The sequence below is a fragment of the Monodon monoceros genome, unplaced genomic scaffold, assembly GCF_005190385.1.
Source record: "Monodon monoceros isolate NGI ecotype Baffin Bay Population unplaced genomic scaffold, NGI_Narwhal_1 Super_Scaffold_5, whole genome shotgun sequence".
NCBI lineage: Eukaryota > Metazoa > Chordata > Mammalia > Artiodactyla > Monodontidae > Monodon > Monodon monoceros.
The window spans coordinates 28044862-28068821 of NW_021703782.1; the positions used below are offsets into that span (position 1 = coordinate 28044862).

Here is a 23960-nt window from a genome sequence, read left to right on the forward strand (position 1 = left end):
AGCAGAGATGGGCAGAAATCCCGTGAGCACTGTGAACGGCCACAGTAGGAGCTGATGCCCCCAGGCCTGGGATGCAGATCTGAACACCAGCATGAACAATGATGCTGTGTGATGTCAAAGAGTCAAGGAGGCCTGCGTGTGTGTGCACCCATGTACACAACTCACTGCACTGCTAGGTCTCAGGGCTTTCCCCCAGGTGTGGGAAGAGCACGATGCAAATATAGCATAACGTGCCTTTGATGAAGAGTCTACCAGAGTATGTCTTCAGCCTAATAGAAGAGAGAATGGGGGCAGTTCTTAAAAGGCAGAACTGAATGTCTTTTCTATTGACAAAAGGTTTGTAATCCGAAGTTGATATCCTTGTCATAGTTCTTTGAGTTTACCTTGTTCCTTCTTTCTAAAGATCTCTCTCTATGAAACAGATAAAGCAATGCTCAGGGAAATCCTGTTAAACAGAATCACTCTTTACAAGAGCTACAGTGTCCTTATTTAAGTGAATCTTTCTGTGGGTGCACAATATGTATGAACCTGAAGAACAGGTAATGCCTGTGTGTTCAAACATGACCCACCAGTCACTGCACCTTGAGGACAATCACATGGGCTCCCTTGCACAATAAGCTGGCCAACTTGTGACCAAGAGGGGGCAGGTAGGATGGGGGTGGTACAGCCGAGTCTCCAGCCTCCAAGCATGTTGTCTTCTAATGGACTTGGCCTCCTGGCTGAACTTGGCAAATACAGAAGTCAACCTCTGCAGTTCCCCATAGGTCTCAAACTCAGAGCAGAGGCCCCCTGAGCACACCTTGAACAACGGTTGGTTCGCAGATGCTCCCACAAACCATGGGCTCCTGGGCAGGGGCTGTGCCCTTTCAGCTTTGTTATGTCCACGGCCCAGCGCAAGGCTAGGCATATTGGTTGAATGAATAAACTAAACCACAGAGCCAAATATTTGGATTGCTCAGGAAGAACATAAACGTGAAGGCCTCTAAGAGTTTAGATTGTACTCGGCAAAGAAGGAGAACCCTTTTCACGGAATATATTTCAGAAGATGACATAATTATGGATTCTATCAGTCGGTCCCAGCCCTCCTTATGGCGATCCTCATTCAGAGGGTGTGGCCTGAGTCTGGGACCTGTAGTTTTTTTTGTTTTTTTTTGCGGTACGCGGGCCTCTCACTGTTGTGGCCTCTCCCGTTGCAGAGCACAGGCTCCGGACGCGCAGGCTCAGCGGCCATGGCTCACAGGCCTAGCCGCTCCGCGGCATGTGGGATCTTCCCGGACCGGGGCACGAACCCATGTCCCCTGCATCGGCAGGCGGACTCTCAACCACTGCGCCCCCAGGGAAGCCCCTAATGATGCTTTTTTAAAGTATCCATGTAAATGAATAGCTTCTAGACATAAAATTTCAAAAGTTGAAAACCAAGGAGCAAAAGTCTCTCTAACTGTGCCTCTCACTCCACGAGACTCCCTAGTACCTGCGTGGAGGGGAAAGACTTGGCCCTTCATCCAGGGAGTATTCTTTCCAGCAAGGCTGCCGGCCCACCTGTCCAGGTATCTAACTGCCACTCAAGCACCAGCACTCTTTCTGCGAGCCTTCGGTGCATTTTGTGAGAACTCTCCATCATCACATTCAGCCCTGTGCAGTCTGGCTGTGTCCTGCCTCACTAATCAATCCGCTTCGCAGATCCTGCTCTCCATGCAAAGTGGGCAGCAATAAACTACTTCCTAAGAAGGAAAATGGAGAGGGAGAGATCACTGTTCCAAATGATAGTCAAAATGCCTTCACCTGATGCATTTCATCACCATGAGTTGCATTCACCTGTCTATTTTGGGGGGTGGAATCGCCTTGGTTAGAGTGTGGCGGGGGCCGGGGCTGGGGCAAGTGAGCTGAGAGCGACAGTAAGGCTCACTTAGGAGGGTGGGTCCTTTCCTCCGCTCCTCCCCCCGGGGAAGTTGCCTCCATTCCCCTTGTCCTGAGGCACTACCCACAGAGCCTCAATCATGCTATGACAAGCTAGTTAATCACCTCCCCTCACCCCCATCACTGAGATCTGACTCTGCCCCATGCTGCTCAAACAGGCACACTTAGTTTCCACCACTAGACGCTGAACATGTCACTCCCCCTGCCTGAAATGACCTTCTCCCCTACCTGTCCTTCAAGACTGAACTTTAAATGGCACCTCAATCCTTTCTGCCTCCACAAATGCAAAATGACCTCTTTCTTCCCAACTCTAAAAGTGAGTTACTTTTACACCACTCACGGCTCTCTGCCTTAGGTCGGTTATTTGTGTGTCTATTTTTCCCACTGAATTATTAAGCATCCTGAGGGTGAAGCCTGTGTTTCTCTCATCTTTGAGTCATGCACAATCCCTGGTAAAGGATAGATATACGGGCAACATCCACAGAAAGAAGGGAAGGGGCAGGGAAGGAAGGCACCTGGCTGGGAGGTATGATTTCAGATCCTGGAAGAAGCATCCCCTAGCAAATCTCATCCATCTGGTCTGGGATGCTTGACAGTTTTGTCAAAGCCTAAGATCTGACACAGTTACAAAGGAAATCTTCAAGGGAGAGGAAACACTTTTAATCCTTACTACTCACTTGGTGTCTAGTCGTAGATTACTGTGAATGAGATTCAAATTCTTTCTGGAAATCAGGTTTTGAAAGGGAGAGAAAAGAAGGAAAGATACAGTGCTTTCATTTGGGGCACCAAAGGAAAATGTCTCCTGTTTCATGTGGTGCCTTACACTGTGAAGAGGTCAATACATTTGGACAGTGTCAAATCGGATGCCCCCCAATAATACACAACGCCTGGCACAGACCTTCAATTACCTACTTCTCCCTGGGAGAATGGACTCTTCCTTCCCACATTTGTCTCTCATTTCATCAGAGACTTTAAATTTTTGTGGACAGGATGCTAATGTCATTTGGGACCAAAAAAGTTATATCCAAAGCATATTCATTTATAAGGGAATAAAATACAGTACGGTTGACTTGAGTGATTTTTATAGGTCACTTTGAAAGGATTCACAAGAAATGTGGAACTAATCAGAGAAATATTGGGAATCAGCATTATTGTGGGCTAAACTTGTACCCTCCAAATTGACATGTTGAAGTCCTAGCCCCCAGTTCCACAGAATGTGACTGTGTTGGAGACAGGGCCCATAAGGAGGTGATTTAAGGAAAATGAGATCACATGGGTGGGGCCTCATCCAATCGGACCGGCGTCCATATAAGAATAGGAGATTAAGACAGAGCTCTCTACACACACAGAGGAAAGACCATGTGAGGACACAGCAAGAAGGTGGCCATCGGCAAGCCAAGGAGAAAGGTCTTGGGAGAAACCAAACCTGCCCGCACCTTGATCTTGGACTTCCATCCTCCAAAACTGTGAGACAATAAATGTCCGTTGTTTAAGCCACCTAGTTTGGTATTTTGTTATGGCAGCCTGAGCTAACTAATATGCGCACAAAGCCACAGATGCCAGAAATAAAGAAAATTAGGCTAAAAATGAAAGTATTTCAATAAAATCTCTCCTCGTCTCTTGTGACTGCCAAGCAGTATATCACTCTGTGGAGCTTGTGGGAAGAGGGGCCATCGCTTTGATGAACGGTAAGTGACAGTGGTGACTCATCGACAATGCAGGCCCTGCCCCAAGTGAGGACAGAGAACGTATCTCCAAGGATCCCTGACAAGATGTTTAGTCACTTAGAAATTGTTAATCTAACCACTGAACAAGAATGACAGCAAAATTACTAGGAGCCCAAAACCCACACCACATTATGGCCACGGCTATTATTGATATAAAAGAACCAAGGATCTCATAACACATATAATTTGAAAAATATGATTTCTCTGGAATTTGCAAAATAACCAGTCTCAGTTTTCTTGAATGACCATTAAATGTAGAATTTTTATAGACACCACTAAGATTAAGCATCCTAATGGGCCTTTAAATTATGTTGATAATAGTACCTAATCTGTGCTAAAAGAAGCCTACAAGTTATTCCTCTAACAAACCACCTGGCTTGCTCTGTGCTAAAAGCACATCGTGGCCCCAGTGACATGGAGTCTCTTTTGCATCATGTCTTATCAAGTTTCCTCAATTTTGTGACTGCAGCATTTTTCCCTACAAGACTTCAGTTTTCCATCATTTGCTTGTGTGGCCTTTGGCAACTTGCAGGTGTTTGTTTAGAAAGGAGAGGCATTTTCCAAGATGACACAATAGCCTGATGTTCTAAATCCTGGGAGCTTGACTCCTGCCTATTTCTAGGATACTTTATGTGATTGGCCATTACCCACCCTCTCTATCCCCGTTGCTGCCACCGCTGCCCGTGACTTTGCCATTGAAGGCTGCTGAGCGCTTTCCCCAAAGAGTAGCCCAAGCCATAGAAGGGCTGTGAGGTTCACCAGCGTTACTGTGTTACTTGTTGGCACCTTGGGAAATGGGTCGCCTGGGAGTTGAAATTAAGAACTGAAGAGAGGCTGGTAATTCGTTCATACCCTTATGAACGCCTGCTGTGAAAGCAGCATCCGACCCCTTACCCGTGCATTATGATCATCCATACCATCAGAGCAGATTGAAGGGCGTCTATGGATTGGCCAGCTCCGTCTTTATCCATACGTTTGACAAAAATACAAATGATTTCAATTATATCTATTCAGTGAGGGATTTTAAGGCATTATGCACTCAGATTTTAACTCAACTAATAGCTTTAGAGCATCACTATTCAATATGAATATATGCAAGCCACATTTGTCATTTAAAATGTTCTAATTGCCACATATAAAATGTAAGCTGTAACAGCTAAAATTCATTTTAATAATATATTTTCTTGGGTATGTATACATTGGGTTATAATGTATCTGAAATATAATCATTTCAACATGTAGCCAATATTTTTAAAACTTTAATGATATATTTTACCTTCACTTTTTTGTATAAGTCGTCTAAATCTGATGTGTTTTCATAGTCTGTCTCAATTGGATGCTAAATTTGATTCAGAAATGCTTGGTCTGAATTTAGATTTCATAGAATTGACAGTTGAAAAAGTGGATTCATTCACACACCCGTGTTGTTCCAAACCATGACTGTATTATTAGATTTTCAATTTAAATTTAGATTATATTAAAATTAAACTTCAGCTCATAACTATTTGGAGACTGATAATTATGATTGGGCATATGCCTAGCAGTGGTGGAAAATAAAGTTTAAAAAGGTAGCTTGGGGCAGTTCTGCTGACAGCCTCAAACAGCAAGCCAAAGAGATTGTTCTAAATGGGGAAAAAAGTTTCTGGTGAGGAGGGATGTAAGCTGTGTTTGGGGGAAGATTCACTTAGCATTGATGTAGATGATGGATGGGAAGGGTGACAGCTTGGTGGCTAAAAGAGCAACTAGCTACTGCACTAGTCCAAGCAAAATATAATGAAAAAGTGGGGGAGGTGCTAGGAAAGGAAAGAAAATTATAGATTTACATAAGGATATCAGGTAAAGTGGGCAGGAAATCAAAGAAAGGGAGGAGTCAGAGAGTTCTGTAACAACTAAAATAAAGAAGTAAAGAGGAAGGGCTGGAGGGAGAAAAGTTATTTCTAACGTATTTGCATAGAAATGTTTAAAAAAAAGATAGGAATATATGTACATATGGGCCGGTGGTGGGAGGAGATCTTTGGGCAAACATGAAAAGAAATAAAAATCTATTTATAGAACTGTCAAATTAGCAGAATGGGCAACTTTCTTAGAAATAACGTATACTATTCCAACAGTTGGGAGGGTCTGAGTAAATTAAATTATGGTACCACTTATTAGAAAGCTATGCAGCTGTTAAAAATCATTGCTCTTGAATTATATCAAGGGATATGGGAAATTGCTTAAGATATATTTTTAAATGAAAACCTTAAGTTTGGATAATAAGATTCCATTTTTTTTTAAAGGATATACATTTACATAATGTATAGCACAGAAAATGTGTGGAAGGACACATACCAGACATAGATTATCTCTGCAGAGTAAGACTGAAAGGGGCAAGAGCTTTTATGTTTTATACTTTGGTAGTGCTTGAACTTGCTACAGAGAACATATCATTTTTATTTTTGAAAAGGGAGACCAGAAAAATGACTGAAAGGATTTCTATCAAAAAATTATCTCTGGGTCATTTTTATTTTCTTATTACAAACTGTTTATATTTCAATATGTAATACTTCTATAGTCAGAAAAAAGTCATAAAAGAAATAATCTATAATACCAACGACACAATCAATTTTAAGTCTGTTTGCAAAGTCAAAGTTTATAGAGTTGGGTGTTTCTTTAAAGAGGTTTGGATCCAATTTCTTTTACTTCTTTGGGGCTCACGCTTACTTTTATAGCTGCTGAAGCTATTTCCACATTAAAAAAAAATGATTTCCATTCATGTGGGCAAAAAGGAAAATGGAGGCCAACCCCAAGGCAAGCCTTCCTGAGAGAAAACAAAAAGCCTCTGTAACCTGTAGAATGAAAACTTCACCAGTAGAACGTGACTCTTTTGTCGTGAATGACTTCAATTGCTGGTGAACAGAAATTTTCAATGAGAACAAAGAGCATCAGAACGATTTCAGTGCTCTGGTTGTCATTCCAGGCCAAACACACCAGTAACTTTATATTATAATGATGGGGACAAAGAACAAGGTGTTCCATTCACTGTGAGGCTCCTGCAACAAGAGGGCGCAGAGTCTTTCACTGAAGTGGAAACGAGAAGGAACTCTCAAGGAAAGCGAAAAGGGCTGCGAGCAGGTAAATCACCATCAACAGCATAAATAATGGCAGAAAATGGGTGAAGAGATGAAAAGATGCCGTCTGATCATTCACCAATGGAAAGATGTGCACTAAATCAGGGTCTTTTCTGTCTGACGCTGTTGTTTTTACCGAACAGTTAAGCACCCAAGGAAATACCAGTTGGGTCTTAAATACAATTTATCGCCGGGTTGGCCTCATTGCACCTGGCTGTGTTTTGACAGCAGGTTTCGTCAGTTTATAGCGGAGATGCTTGTCTATGCTATAAGCTGTCACTAATGCAACTAGACCTTTGGAAAAAAAGTACCGCTCAGAGGCAAATCTCTCCCTTCCACGCACCCCTCCCCCTTTTAATGAAAAGCAAAAGCCTCCTGCTGGTGGCAAAGCCTCTTCTTCTTCAGGGGAAATTAGAGCCTCCTGGGAGCAAGCGGGTCAGCCCCAGTGCTGCAGCCCGAGTGGGGTGCGCCTGCTTCTGGGCACTCGATTAAGGACTCTTTCTTTTCTCTTCCCTCGGGGCTAACTGTTGAACACAGTGGCCTTGTTGTTCTGGGCCAGGAAATGTGGGATTCTGCTCTTTGAGCTCCCAACTCTTCCCAGCTTCCAGGCCCTGCTAAGAATGTCTGGGAGCCTTGCAACAGCCTGGCCTAGGAACACAAGGCAGACGGCTTCGCGGGATACCCAGCCCTCACCTCAGCCCCTTCGGAGACCAGAAGAGCAAGGCTTGGCTATTTAGGTTCAGACAAACCTTAACTTCGTTTCCCGGGATTTTTGTACTCAGCTAGTGGCCTGGTTTGGAAGCCACTGATGTAGAAATCACAGGAGCTCATTATAATATACACGAGTTGAAAGCACTTCCTCCCAGGACCAGGTGCTGCCTTATTCCACCCATTTTGTTTTGCGTGTTTATCCTTCTTCACTGCCAGAAGGACTGGGCCAAACAAATAAGTTTTAACAGGTGACATGCATTCCTGAACCGAAGGCAATGCGTCCTTTTTAGGAATGAGCTCATGGTGGCTGGTGGCCGACATTTCCCCCCGTGTGGTAGAACAGGACAAAGATGTGAGTAGAGGGATGAAAAGGTAATGGAGAACAGCCCCTTCTGTTCCTTAATTTCATGGTTCACAGACCTTCATTGACATTCAGACACTCCCAAGGGGAAGCTCATATAACCGGTCATGAAACCAGAAACGAGCAGGCTAACAGCGTTGCTTGCCTGGGCCCGGGGCAGAGTTTCTCACCACCTTGGGGGTCCACTCCCAGACGCTAGGGCCCACTATGATGGGTCTGCAGCTGCTCCGGGGGCCAGCCCAGGCTGGGAGAGTTGCAGGCCTACAGGGTCCTTTGACCAGCCGCATCCAGGATGCCACCCTCGGACTTCTCAGGGCCCAGGTTCCAGCTAGGGTCGGCCCTCAGGGCTGCCCTTCAGGCTCCGCGAAGCACAAGACCCGGGGAGCGCGGAAGGGAGAGAAGGCTCCAGGCCGGGTGATCCCCTCGCAGCGAGGGATGCCTGGGAACCGTCTCTCCCTCAGAGTTGTCCATGGGCTGAAAGGGAGGGAGAGAAGGAAAGCTGAAGGAGGGATGGGTCCCGGTCCCTAAGACAGAGAAATGAATCTAAACTGCTCCCTCAGATGAGAAGAGCAGCCGGAGGTAGAGATGCACAGCCAGGGGAGGAAGTCGAGGGCAGCCGCACAGGGGTGATGACGGAGAAACTACGGGTACGCCCGGTCCGAGGGACGCGGCAGGCAAGCAAGCTCACGCGTACGTGGCCGCATCCAAACAGCAGAGCTCGAGGCCCGATGGCAGCATTGACCTGCTGCCGGGTGACGCCGCCCAAAGTATACGCCACACTTTGCAAGACCTCATTTAACACTCAGTTCAGGGTCAACCAGAACGTCCACCTACAGCACCACGGTCACTAGAGGCAGAGGCCTGAGGCACACATCACCGTGCAGGCCTAAGAGGGTGGGAGACCATCATTTTCCTGACTCAGGGATATTCCAACTCAGCAAGAGGGTTACTTTTGTAAGTATATACAAATAAATCACTGTCATGATGGATACACTAAGTATGAAAAGCTAAGTACACAAGCCTTACTGTCCCCCACAGACTCTCGGGAAGCAGTTATCTTAAGCACACCTGTGGTATTCCGGAACTCTCCAGCCAGTCTTGGAAGATGTTTTCAACAGACAACTCAAGCCTTTAAAAATAAAACAACGACAACAAAAAGTAAAGGACTGAAAAAGTTACAGAGCACTTATTACACAGAATGGTTCTAACTATTCGGGCACATCACCGCATCAATCTTCCGGAGAAATCGGGAGAAAGCGCAATGCTGTCGCAGGTTAAAGTGAGGAGGGGGACCCGGTCACGTTCAGTACAGCTCCTCTCCAGTCAAAGAGAGTGCACACAATGAAGTCTAAGAATCAAAGGCACACCACAATAGGTGCTTTTAATGTCTTGAGAGGAACTTCTTGGTTGGGAGTGCCATTCAGGGAGGATAGGGCATGTTCATGGGACACAGCAGGCGTGACTGCTTCCTGGAAAGAGGTGGAGTAAAGTGAAATCTGAACACTATAGCACTTAGCGCACCAAAATGAAATTCCAACTTTATGGTGACCATGGGCTACAGCAAGCAAAAATGATACAAATCATTATTGGAGCCCTGAGAGGCTCACAGCCATGGAGCACACATGGCTTCTGCTGCTTGTTTTCAAGCAGGCCTTCATTCTGCTTTTTCTGAAATATTATGATTGCTTGTTACGTCTGATCCAAAGGAAGCTGAAATCTTTTGGTTTCATGCCCTGCTGATTTAAATACTCCTTAAATGTACTAAGTGTCCAATATTTTTAGGGTCAACAGACTGTCTTCCTGAAGTTTAAGCCATTCCTCCCTGGCTTCTAGATAATTCTTGCTCATGCCTGGTCTCTCTAACCACAGAGGCCTTCCTGGAGCCTCTCCCAGGCTGTGTGTGTCATACCCACCATGCTTCCTGTCTTCTGTGGCACAGCATCCATCAACAGTTTGTGACTGCAATTTATTTGGTTACTTGACTTTTAACTGTCTCCTCACTGGCTCAAAGCTCTCTGAGACCAGGGTCCAAGTCTGTTTTACTCACTTCCCTAAACCCAGCTCTTAAAACAGTTCTCGGCGTAAGAGAGGATCCCCATAGATATTTTTTATTTGCATGAATGAAAACACATTTCATTGTTGACTCAATAAAGATTATTCCTTTTTAAGCTAATAATCACCTTTCCCAGTAGGATATTCCCAAGTTGTTACGCTCTGTATTTTTTTTTTAATTTTATATACTATATTACATATATGTAATATTCCCTCCTCCCTCCCTTTGGAATTGTAAAGAAGTTGTGCAAAGATACAATGCTGTCTGCATTAGTTAAGGTGCTGAAGGCCAAGTACTCCCCTCACACCTGTGCTGGTTGGGCTTTGGGCTGGACCACAGTGAGAAGGGAGGGAGGGAAGGAGGGGGGTGGGCTTGGGGAATACGGGGCTGACTGATACTGTCCCTTCCTTTGCTTCTCCACTGAGAAGCAAGTCACCTGTGTGCCTCTGTCTTCCCTGCCCAGGGCAAAAGCAAAGATTGCCGAAGGAGGCAACTGTTGCTATTTCAAAACAGAGAAAATACAAAGAGGGCAAGAAACCGGTTTGGATTCATTTTCAAGATGATGCCCACCTGTGGGACGACCAGGCAGGGAAGAGGCCAGAAGTGAATAAGGGGAAAGTGACCACCTCCCTAGGCTGTCTGCCCAGTTCCCAGGTCAGTGGAATTACTGGCTGTGTCTCTATGAAAGGCCAGGTGCCACCATCCCTGGGCTTTTCCCCACTATTTCTTGTCATCTAACACCACCACTCTCAGTGCAGATGGCCAAGTCCCCTCTGTGGGCTGTGAGAGTGTGGAAGTGTGTGAGTGTGCTCACGTGCGTGCATGCATGCGTGCCCTCAGGTGTCTGTGTGTGAGTGTGTGTGCACATGCACGTGGGCCGGGGATGGGGGGCGACGAGAAGAGAGGCGGCATCTCTCAGAGCACCTTAAATCAAGATCATTATTCTTTCTTGGGCTTGATTTATTTGCTTGGCCATAGAAAGAGGCGCTGGAAATGCCCTCAACTGGCATGACTGATCTGCTAGGAGGAGGAAAGTGGGGCAGAAGGGCCACTTAGAGAAATGTCCAAGGAGACTTGAGGTTGTTTTATTTTCTAGTGACAATTGTGAGGCTGGAAGGTAAGACAAATCTTGTAATTTCCACAGAAGACAATGCTCAGTGGAAGGCCTGTTCTTGTTTGGAACGAATGCAAACCTTCTGCACCTTTGCCTGGCACCCGGGTGGGAAGGGTTGCTGCCCCGGGGCTTGAGCGGCTGTGGAGGCCCTGCTGGCACTCTAAGTTGTTAGCCCTGATTCAGAAGCAAGGGTCCATTTTCTTCCCTGTCCTTCCTTCACTGGTGCTTCTATCTAAGCAGCTCATTCATCTACTTCCTTTCCAGCCAAAGAGAGACACTCCTGTGTCCAGGGCCCTGGGGCCAAAAGCCCCTGTCACCCATCCTTCAGGTGATACCCAAGTAGGCAGCAGCAAGTGTCCGACTCGGAACTGAGCTTCATTGTGCTGTGGATTCTAGGAAAACGGGCATTCTTAAACCTGCCACAACTTAAGACGGAGAATTTAAAAAGGATTTAGAAAAAAGCAGTAGTGATGATCAAAGGGCTAAGCACATTGGACCCACAGGGGAGGTCAAGGGAACTGGGATTAAATATCCTGAAGAAGAGAAGTCTGGGGAGTGACTTCAGAGCCATTTTCAAGCGATTTTTACAAAAGATGGTGAACAGCTGTTGTGCGTGTCCATGGAGGAGTAAGAGGACAGGGACATAAATTTCCTTCAGGGAATTTTAGCTTAAAGACACTTCTTTAGCGGTGGCATGGTGGGGGGATGGCATGGAGGAGGGCGGGGGCTGGGGAGTTGAGTCCCAGCATGTTACTAACTGAGGTTCAAGTCTTCACCGGAGAAGACTGAGAACAGGCAAAAGCTTCTCTCTGCGGCAAACATTCGGTGGATGCCCACCAGGCATGAGGTTCTGTACAAGACCAATATTATTATCCCCATCTTAGAGTTGAGCAAATAAAGGTCCAAGAGACTAAGGGCCTTATGCAGGGCCTCCTAGATGGTGCTTGAAGAGCTGGGATTCAAACTTGTGTTGCCTGGCTGCAAAGCCCTCGCTTTTCTTTCTGCGTTTAATTCAGGAAATTAATCCACAATACATTGGTTCATGATTTATCATGCAGACAAGCCTGCAGGAGGAGAAGGCCTGCGCTGGCTCTCACCAACGCTGACTTCCTGTTCACATCTCTCCTGCTGAAGGTAACCTGGCCGCTGCTGCGGTTGCCCTGCGTGTCTATCCCTCAATTACAGTTCCAAAGAGATAGGGAGAATCTTGGGAGGGGCAGAAGCATGAGGACAGGAGAGTTCATTGTTTAGCTGCATCCAGGAGCAAAAGACACTCTCCTGTGAATGAAGAGAACCTGTGTTTCCAGATCGCTTTCCCCTGGAAAGGTTCAATACATCTTATAACCATTATCACTTCATTCCTCATAATATCCTCGTGAAGTGGGTGTCAATTGTTGTGCGGCTTTTTAGCAGATGGAGAAACTGCAGTATAAGAAGACCGGTCAAAGTCAGCCCAGGCTAAAGAAAGGATCTCAGTTTCTAGACTCCCAGTATCAGCACAGACATCAAACTGCACTGATGCCTGTTTACAGATTCCTAACGTGGAATGAGATGTTAAACTATGAGAGGAAGATCAAAGCACTAACTCCATCTGCCAGAAACAATTTTTTAAGGTAGTATAAGTAGCCTTACCTCCCAAGGAAATTATGGGAGACTGTTTGAAAATGCTGAACTTTCAGGAAAGAAATGGGCTGTATGTTTTATGAAAAAATATGTACATAATTTTGGCTGTTTTGATCATAATTACTGAGATGACAGTACAGGTGAATTTTTAGTTCTGAACTTGGATATACAGCAGTGGTAAAGCTGAAAGCTGACTTTTTCAAATCAAGACACTCAGAGTCAAAGCCAAGGGTGAATTTTTCCCCTCTGAGATCATGTGGCTTAAATAATCACAACAGACAAGCAGAAGCATTTCCACTTCGCTGGGATCCAGAACTTACAGGAAATTACTCTTCTGCATGTCTGATCACTATGGAAATTGATTTTATACAGATAGCTAAAAGTACACAGACCCACGACTGCATGCCCTCCATCTCTGTACTAGTGAGCGGTACTTCTGCCTCATTACTGAGACCTCCTGGGTATCTGGAACAGCAGGTTGTTTTACCCTCTGGCTGGAGAGTTCCCTTGCTGTACGCCTACGTCCTGAAAGGCAACTCTGAGTTTTAGGAGTGGGGTCTCCAGACCCTGTGAGCTCTAAATGTGGTCACGTGTAGTTAATGCTGCAAGGGAGAGAATATGCTGGCCATCCTGCACGACGCTGGCTAGAAAATTCATCTGTGTTTAAGGCTGCAAAAGTGACCAGTTGCTCCTCTCTTCGTAATATTACAGTACACAGAAACAGACCCAGGCGTGCGAGAAAGCAGTATTGCCTGTGGTGTATTGCTTCTTCGGTTGATCTCTGGGGTGGAGTGGCAAGGATGGGGAACTGACTGTTAACCATATCTGCTGCTTGTGCCTATCAACTTGTTGCTGATCAGGAGAAAGGTCTTTATCACTCTTGGCTCTGTCTTCAGCCTCTTGAGATTCTAAAGATCACGTTCTATCTGCGCCTCTAAAGGAAAGCGCAAGGCCCGGTAATGTTCCCAGGAACTGAGAGAAGATGGAAAGAATTTGGGAAGTACAGTTCTAGATGGATGAAGGCTTTAGGAGCTTCCATGCTCAGGGTCTGAAACAGAAAATGCTCTTGTTCTGGAATGCAACTTACATTCTGTATGGGTTTTTACATTTTAGTAATTTACGTTTATAAGTTCCCTCCCTCTGTGGGGGGATGCAAATAGTGTATGCCTCAAAGCTTTGCACATGGTTACTTCTTTTCTCGATCAGAGCAAGTCATTTGTGCTTGGGTAGATAATGAAAATTGCTGAGGTAACAGTTACAAACGAGTACTCCCTAGCTTCGTGGGGGAGGAAAAGTACTGAATTAAAACAAACACGTGAATGCGCACACACAAACAACAATAGCTGATGAGCAAAGAGAGAACCCGCAGCTGTTGATACCGCTGGAATATCAGGTGGGCAAGGCATGTTGGATAAGGTGCTGTTCTGCCAGGGCAGACAGGCACCCAGGATTTGTTTGAATCTCCTTCTAAGCACTTCTAGCTTTTTCTTTCCTTGGTCTCATCAGCATTTAAACTGAAACCTCACACTGAAGATGTCTAAAACATGACTTCTCATCTCCGCTCTTCCACTGCAAATACCCTCCCTTCCTTCCCTCTGGCCCATACTGACTCCTGAGACCAAACAACTACCAGCTGGATTTCCAGGGCTTCTACACTCAGCATGTAACTAAGTGGCCAAGAGAGAAAGGTCAGGTCACGCTAGACTCCTCTTTTCAGCTTTCACAACCAATCAACCAAGTCTTAACTGTGGCACCTCCGGAACATTCCTGAGATCTGTTCATACTCTCAAAGCCCACTGCCACCATCCCACCCACGGCTCCAGCTCTGGATCTCTTGAGTGAACTACTGTACCGGTCTCTAATTGGTCTCCTGACGTCTAGTTCTCCCCACCCCCATCTATCTTCCACGCTGCCTCCCCCGAGTATCTTTCCAACCTGCTGACGGCACTTCCCTACCTAAAACCTTCAGTAGTACCTCTGGCCTGAAGGCTCGAGGCTAGGACTGCTGAACTGTATCTCCATGCACCCAGGACTCTGAAGCTCACCAGAGAACCTCCTACCCTGAGTCATGACCTGTGTCATGTACATCTTCGTCTTCAGAAGTTGACCAGGAGCTCCCTGAGGGCTAGGCATAGAATTGATTCCTTTCTCTTACCTAGTGTCCAGCCTAAAGTCTGGTAAGGGAGGTGCTCAGTAGAGAATGCTAAAATTAATCGAAGCAAGAGAACAATGGAAACGCAGTATGACACAGACGTGCCAGCCCCAGGACCCTAACTGGCTGGTCTAAAGTGGAAGACTGTCCTGTTCAGAACAGCTCACGTGCTTAGCAGATGTGCCTGAGGATCGGTTTGCAATGGAGCCAAAGGTTGGAAGCTCCAGGGGTAGGTGTGGGGCCTTTGGAGACCTGGATAAAATTGGTACAACATGCCGCACAGGCAAAAGGGTGAACGGTCTGCTTTAATAGCTGGATTCGATTCTGAGATTAGCTGGCAGGAAAGAAGATGTTTCAGTTTCAAAATATATTCTAGTATACTTGCTGAAATACATTCATTGTAGCCATGAAATCTCCTTAACGCCTCAGGAGAATTTTAAAAAGAAGCTTAAGCCTGCTAGCTAAAAAGTGATCCTAACTGGGCGAGGCATCCTCTCAAGGGTGAAGGTTGGTGGTTGTGGCCACCATTCCATGGAGATGCTGCTCTTAACTTCCACAATCACAACAAAAGTCTCTTTGTGGGTCCACAAAAAATATTCGCAATGATAAAATCCAGGTCCCCCAGAGCCAGAGGGCTTGGGGCCATCCAAATGAACTCCATAACCTTATTAGGAAGAGGATGAAAAGAAAGAAGACCTCCAAAACTAAAAATGCACTTTGTGGCTTCCACGAAAATTGCTGTATTTGTGTCCTGAGAAGTTCTTCTTAAGGAATGCATAGTCGTCATTCAGAAACAGACTTTGGTAACAGCCTAAGGAGGTAATATACAATTTCTATTCATTTTCTTTTTCCTTTTTCTGTATTAGTTCCTAAGGAAACTGCTCCATTCTATTAGAGGACCTGAAAAGTTATTTCAGGGCAAGTACAAAAGAAAAGAAAAATTCTCACAGGTAAACTGTTGTTCTTGACCTTAGGAATAATGGCTACATCTGATGTGATTTTTTACATGAAGAAAACCCATATGTTTACTTAAAAAAAAAGAAGGATGGTAAATCTGAAACATTTCAGACATTTCAAAACAAGCCACCCTAACTGTTAGAACTTTTCTGCCCTCCATTCTTTTCCACAGCAGCTGAGGCCACAGAGTGTCCTTGGCTTGCCTCCTCTACCACTTTCAGGACTCCTGACTCTGGGGCTCCCCTGCTGCGCATGCTGGCTCCCAGAATCCACACTCCCAATATTTCTAGACCTAGTTGATCATCTCGGGACTCCTGCTGTCTGCGGAGGTCCCTCCTCTATTGAGAGAGGAAGATTAAACTTTCTAGGTTGCAACTTGCCCAACAATGGCAGAGTCATTTTTAACATTAAAAATAAAACTGGGCTCCAATAAAGATGTTAAAATAAATAGATAAATAAATAAAACTGGGCCCTTAATTCCTAAATCGGTCCTCACCTTCCTTCTTCTGGGATGCTCTCCAACAGCATTTGAAGGAAATCCTGGAATAAGAAAAAGACAAATCATTAAAGATGTCCATCAGTAAATAACCCTGCCCAGAGTCACGCCAGGGACTGAGCGTTCCCAGCTGCTGACAGCTCACCTGCTAGGGAAGGTAGGCCGATACTGAATTATTAGGCTATATACTCAATTTATTAATTTACCAGGGCTTCAATCAAATCAGTTACAACCACAAACAAATTGAAAAAAGTAACGTTTGTTATTTTGACCTAACCCAACAGTTTATTTCATTTCATGTTTCACTATTTTCAAAAGGCTGGCCAGAGCATAAAGCACTATCCCTCTCTACTTAACCATGCTCTACTCTTTGTGAGCTCTCTCTGGATATCCTATTACACACTGAATAATCTCAACTCTGGGAGGCTAGTAACCAACAGCTTTTTTGCATTGCTCTATAGACAATAAAGACGAAAATCAAGACAATTAATATCCCAGTGGAGGAACAAAGATGTCACAATTCCAGAAATCATTCACGGGCCCTTGCCTCCATCTGCAGCCTCTTCTGGTGCCACTGTGCAAGTCCTCAATTGTTTGATATTTAAGATGTTTCAAGAATAGATTTTTTTTTTTAATCTAAAGGCATGACTTACACACAAACCCATTTTATCCTTTATTATGGAAAATTTCAAACACATTCAAAAGTAGTAAAAAAGCATAATTACCTTCACGTACCCATTATCCCACAGCCAATCTGCCCCATCCACTTACCTACCTCCTGTATTATTTAGAAGTTAATCGCAAACATTACATAATTTCACCAGTCAATGTTTCAGTAAATATCTCTAAAAGATAAGGCATCTTTTAAAACATAACCACAATACCAGAAGACCTAAAAAATATTCACACACGAATGTTCAAAATCACATTTATATTTAATTTGCAACTTGTGTGTTGTGACCAATCTTTTTACCCCATCTAACTCTGGAATCTTGATTTGGTCTCAACTAGGTTTGTCAGATAAAATATAGGATGCTCAGCTAAATTGGGGGCATATTTACACTAAAAAGTTATTTGTTCTTTTTCTGTTATGGGGGTTGTACATTTTTATTTGCTAAATGGGTAAGTCTAGTGTCAACCCTCCCTCATCTGAAGGTTTGATAAGATACATTTTGGATAAATACAGAACACGAAACAAACAAGAACAACGTTTAACTTTCTAGAGGCTTGATATTGAGCAATAAATAAGACCTATACATGAAGGTTTTCTTTCAATAAATTGAAAATAACCCTTCAAACTGGTCCTTTAAAGAGGACACATGTGTAAGCCCAGATGACCAAATATGACACTGCTGAATGAGCATCCCTCCAGACTGAAACGCCCACCCCAATCAAGTCTGCAGATCCAGGGTCAGCACAGGGCTCTGATGAGATCCATTTAACTCAGAGCGTGAGGTGCCAGCAGCAGTGCAGACCGTCGTATTACAAACAGATGGAATTACATAGGAATAGAAATCTGCAAACAATTTGTATGACAAGGGTGTTCTTTTACTATCATGGCATTAAGCACAGCCATCACTACATTGGTGAAGCCAGCCATCACTTCCTATGTGTTTATGGGTGGCTAGGTCCATCTCTTCCAGAGGCAAAAATCTTTCTATTAAGAGCAGTAGTGAAAGATTTATTTCTTGCAACTTCTGTTCTTCTAAGACTCTACTTGCCTATTGCTGCTTCACCCAAAATAAACAATACAAATACAACAAAACTAATATTAAAAACATGTATCAGTCCATGCACCCCAATGTTCATAGCAGCACTATTTACAATAGCCAAGATATGGAAGCGACCTAAGTGACCATGGATGGATAAAGTATTACTCAGCCATAAGAAAGAGTAAAATAATGCCATTTGCAGCAACGTGGATGGACCTAGAGATTATCATACTAAGTGAAGTAAGTCAGACAGAGACAAATATCATATGATATCACTTACATGTGGAATCTAAAAAAATAATACAAATGAAATTATTTACAAAACAGAAACAGACTCACAGACACAGAAAACAAACTTATGGTTACCAAAGGGGAAGTGGGGGAGGGATAAATTAGGAGTGGGATTATCAGATACATACTACTATGTTACACACTACTATATATAAAATAGATAAACAACAAGGCTCTACTATATGGCACAGGGAACTATATTCAATATCTTGTAGTAATTTATGATGTTAAAGAATATCTGAATCACTTTGCAGTACACACCAGAAACTAATACAACATTGTAAATAAACCATAGTTCAATTAAAAAAAAAAAAACAAAAACATGTATCAGTCAAAATGGAAGGGGACAACCCCAAATAGAATAATGCACCTGCAGTGGGTATATTGGAAAAAATATCAAAGGAAACAAAAGCAATATTTAGAATGCAAAAAAGTATTTTTGACTGAGGTTCTTAGAGTCATTATTTTTATTATTTTAATAATTATTTTGTAAAAAAAAGTTGAATTAGAAATTAATTTTTCATAATCTATTATTAGATTACTTTGCAGATATTTCATTGGCTTAATGACAGAATTCTTGCTTCTTAAAAATCCAAGTACTGTAATTATAATTTCTTATAATTTTACTTCATTATCTCCTTATAGTCCATATCAACTTATCCCACATTTGTCCAGTAATTTATGACCAATTATGTGGGGGGAAAATTACATTAACTCAATGGCAAGGGGGAGAATTTAATTGCATGAGAAGCAGGAAATCCAGAGTTAACCTTAATTCTGCCCTTTTGCATTTTCCAATTACAATTGGATCTTTCTTTACAAAACTGCAGGGCGCAATGTTTCAGATTTTGTGTGAATACAAGAAAACTGCAGGAAGTCCCCAAGAAGCCCTGCTTCATTTTTTAAGAAAGATAACTGTCCCACTTCTTAGCAGGTGGCCATCCGCCTCTTCCTGTCTCAGAGCTGAGACCTGCAGGACACACAGCAGCTAGCTGAAGGCTGCCAACCAATGCTGAGGATGACGGGTCTAAGGGATCACCCTATGCCACAAAAAACCAATACCTCAAGCATCTCTGAGACACGATGCCTGTATTTCCACAGGCTATGGGAATGTTTGTCTACAGTGCTAGACATTCTTCTCTGTCCTATGCTACATCCAATCCAAGAAGACACTTGGTCTCATCCAGGCAGTCTTTGTATCATCAGTGGAATCAACTCAACTGGCCCTTTGTATTCCTTTCATAGACATACTCTTAACCACAAAACGCTAGTTTTCCTGGTTCTAGTCATAAATTGGCATATACTCCTGGAGTGGATTCATCATAGAAGCCTTTCCCCATTCTCCACAACAGAATGTTATAAAAAGAAAGATGTCTCTTATGATTATTCCTTCCCTTACCACCTCTTTTCAATTTTCATCTGTCTTCACTCTTCCCTTCAGCATGTTGGCACTTTTATAAAAACAACTTACAAATATCAATTGGATAAGGAGGGTTTTCTTTCAAGGCTGATTCTAGGATCACCGACAGGATCTAAGACACTGACTTGATCTAGGATCACTGACAAAGTCAGCTAGCAACAAATACTAGGGGTCCCAGTTTCTCACCACTAGAGTATGCCTGAAAAAAGTTAAAGCCAAAGACAAAAACAACAACAACAATCCTGCCGTTTTGACAGTGGGTCGGGGTGAAATTTTATCCGGATCCCTGACAATTATTACAAGCCCACACTCTGGTCGAAAAACACATTCCTTGGGCATTTTCTTTTTCATTTATTATTCTCCTAATAATCTATATACTAATCAGGTCAGTCCCAGACAGCTTATTTTGATTATCACCTAACAACACTAAATAAAGCATTACAATTAAAAAAAAAAACTACACCGATTTCGGCACATGACGAATTTGGTAATTAATTTTTAGTCCTGGTGAAAGTATTCAACAAAAAGCAGGCGCATGTAGAGTCTACTGGATAAACTGACACTGGCTTGATAATTACACAGGATTAGGGATTTCTGTCAGACGTTTTATGAGTAACTACTATGGTCATAGGGAAGGGGGAGGTAGGAGAGGCAAAACAAATAATCAAAATGTTGAAATAAGGACAGTGTTGGCAGCATAAGAACTGAAAAGGAATGAAATGGTCAGGAATAAGTTATTGTTAAGCTCAAGAGAGCAATTTTAGTCGGGAGGTAGAAAGATGATAATTCTGAAATACTGGGCAGATGGGGTATTCGGAAAGAAAAGGATTCAAAAGTAAACTGGAAGAAGAAGAAACTGAGGAACTTCTGAGTAAAGAAACTGAATCATGGTCTTCCTCATCAATAACTAACTAGCAATATAAACAAAAACACAATCCATTAAAAAAAGTTAGCAAAAACTTCACCAGCAGCGTCCAAACATGGAAAGAATACAGCTTGTGGCATAAACTTCAAAGAGACAACTAAAGAAGAAACATAAGATTCCAACACAGCCTCCAACCCTCCCTCTGTACCACCCCCTCCCTCATGCTTAGCAGGAGTGGTACTGGTGAATTGCCCAAACCCCACAAATTCTCACAAATACCCACACATTTGGAAAGAAACAGGAATATCTTTATTTTTCCTCTCTTTTTGACTGTGAAGGGACTGAAAAATGTTTGCTCAAGTGAGATGAGCAAAACCTGGGAAATAAACAACTGAGGATGACACTCTCATGAACTGTACAGGATCTAGGGCTCCAAGCTGAATTGGACGAACAATATTAATTGAGAGAGTACCTGCAATGGAAAAAAGTGGCACCCAAATTAGGTGAAGAGAATCTTGGCTGGGAACCTTTAACAAAATTTCAAGAGTTAGTGGAGCCAAATTCTTACAACAAAGGCTGTATACAGCTCCAGAGGAGCTCTTCCCCTCCACCTTCTCCATGCATAATATCCAAACTTCAAACCGTAGCTCAGAGGGGAAGAAAAACACTCCTAAGACAAGTTACAAAAGAAATCAAGGATAACGTTCCAATACATATGAGAATAAACAGAAGGTCAGGACAGTACAACTCATGCTGAGAATGAGCCAGAAAAAAAGTATGGCAACTATGCAAACTAATACAACAAAAACCCACCAAAAGAGAGAGACAGAAACAAGAAGCATAGCATAAAAGACAAAGAATCCAGTCTTGAAGAAAACATAATCCAAGGCACAGAAGAAAATTCTCCACGAATGCTTTACACTAAAATATAAATTAAAAGAAAATAATAAGAACATAAATTCAGTAAAATGAAAGCTCAGACACGATGACAAAACAACTAAATGAGAGGAAGAGATTTCAAAGCAAAGGGAATAAATTAGGAACCAAAATAATACCACTATATAAGCATTAATAAAACAGGAACATCAAGGAAAAGAACAGCTGTTAAAGAAAAAAAATTATAATTTTATAATAATAACATTAATAATAAAAAATAATATTGCTTGAGATAAACATACACTATAAAGAACAAAACGACAAAAGCAACTAGAAAATAACAAGTACGAAGGACAAAGATGACATAACATACAGATAACCAGTAACCTTGATATTCAGAATCCTGCAAGGGAAAAAAAAAAAAAATGAATGTGTTCAAACATACAATTAAGACAATTTTACTGAAAGAAGGGAGAATAGATTCTGAGTCTAAAAATGCACAGTGTTTTCCAGGAAAAAAAACTGATGCAGACTCATGGACACCAAGCCACTTTTGATTAAATTACTAAACATCAATGGTAAAGAATTCTTCTGTCACCTGAGTGGTATAAAGAGAAAAAAATAGACTGACTTCGAAAGTTTCAACAGCAGTATTTAATGCCAGAAGGCAGTTGAGCAATAGCCACAAAGTTCCGAGGAAATGAAAGCATGACCCAAGAATATTATACCCAGACAGTTTGTAATTCAAATATAAAGGCAACAGGCAAACATTCTCAAGCAACTTGACCATCAATTTGCTAACAAAATTTAGCCAAAGAAGAGTTGAATCAAAATAAAGCATTCATGAATACAGAAGCGTGGTAAAATGACTGTTAGTGAATACCGAAATCCTTTACATACAGAGCTAGGACTATGCAATGTGAAAATTATATTGTAGTAACAGCACACACTATAAATGATATAAACCTCTTAACTATGTAAAGATATTAATTAAGAACAATCTAGAATTGGGGGAAAAGTAGTTGAAGTACATAACTACTGGTTTCCTCATCTTTTACATAAGAGAAAAAACTGATGCTTTCTAAAAATAAGATATATATCTAAAGAGAAAAAAACTAACAATTTCAATCTCTTAAAGATTTTCTGTAATTGAAGAATCTTTTAGGAAATGATCTCTCTTATATTTATCTGAAGTTCAAGAAAGTCTTTTATATTCACCTTAGTTTCTTTTTCATGTGTTAAATCCAAGTAAAATAAAATTTAAAACATTTCATTAAAAAGCACATATAATATAATCATATTTTTAGAAAATTATTTCTAAATATGTCTTTGTATCTATACATGTGTGTACAATCAAACACACATACATATGTACTATATACCCATATACACGTAGATACGTGTATACATATCATATATAATATATAGAAAGAGAGAAAGAAACGGAGTGCAATTTCTAGAATGATGTTCACCTAATATTAATTATAGGTAATTATGGATGGTGAGATTTTGAATGATATTTTGTATTCTTCTTTGTACTTTTCTGTACTGCTTATTACATTTTTTTATAATGAGTATGTGTCAGTCGAAAAAGCAATAATTTCCAAAGTTACTATGGGACTGGCAGAAGGACGACTGGATATTCACATGCAAAAGAATGAAGCTGAACCATCTACCTCACACTATATACAAAAATTAACTCAAAATGAGTAAGAGACCTAAATATAAAAGCGAAAATACAAAGCCCTTAGAACAAAACATAGGAGTAACTTTTAATTAGGCAAGAAGATATTTGCAAATCATATATCTGATAAGGGACTTGAATCTAGAATATATAAAGTACTCTTATAACTCAATAAAAGACAACCCAAATAAAAAATCAGCAAAGGATCTCAATAGACGTTTCTCCAAAAAATATATACAAATGTCCAATAAGTCCATGAAAAAATCCTCAGCATAGTTACCAGAAAAATGCAAATTAAAACCACAATGAGGGCTTCCCTGGTGGCGCAGTGGTTGAGAGTCCACCTGCCGATGCAGGGGACACGGGTTCATGCCCCGGTCCAGGAAGATCCCACATGCCACGGAGCGGCTGGGCCCGTGAGCCATGGCCGCTGAGCCTGTGCGTCCGGAGCCTGTGCTCCGCGATGGGAGAGGCCACAACAGTGAGAGGCCCACGTACCGCAAAAAAAAAAAAAAAAAAAAAAAAACCCACAGTGAGGTACCACTCACACTCACTATGATGGCTATTATCAAAACACCCAAAACAACAAGTGTTGGTGAGGATGTGGAGAAACTGGAACCCTTGTGCATTGCTGGTGAGAATGTAAAATGGTGCAGCCCTTGTGGAAAACAATATGGCAGTTGCTCAAAAAATTGAATACCACATAATCTAGCAATTCCACTTCTAGGTATATATTCAAAAGAATTGAAAGCGGGGACTCAAACAGATGTTTGTACACTAATGTTCACAGCAACATTACTCACAAGGGCCAAGAGGTGTAAATAACGCAAGTGCTCATTAATGGATGAATCGATAAACCAAATGTGAAATATGCATACAAAGAAATATTGA

At 42.4% G+C, this 23960-nt stretch overlaps 1 protein-coding gene across 7 annotated transcripts in view; it reads right to left on the reverse strand.

Moving 5' to 3' along the window:
* AOPEP (aminopeptidase O (putative)) overlaps nt 1-23960 on the reverse strand; it is a 357857-nt gene that overhangs the window by 97599 nt on the left and 236298 nt on the right. For all 7 annotated transcript variants that reach the window (XM_029202684.1, XM_029202679.1, XM_029202680.1 and 4 more), the window contains 2 exons: nt 16222-16265; nt 8895-8955 (listed from right to left, as the gene is read on the reverse strand). In XM_029202684.1, coding sequence (XP_029058517.1) covers nt 8895-8955; nt 16222-16265 — 105 coding nt within the window. The remainder of the gene's footprint in view (nt 1-8894; nt 8956-16221; nt 16266-23960) is intronic.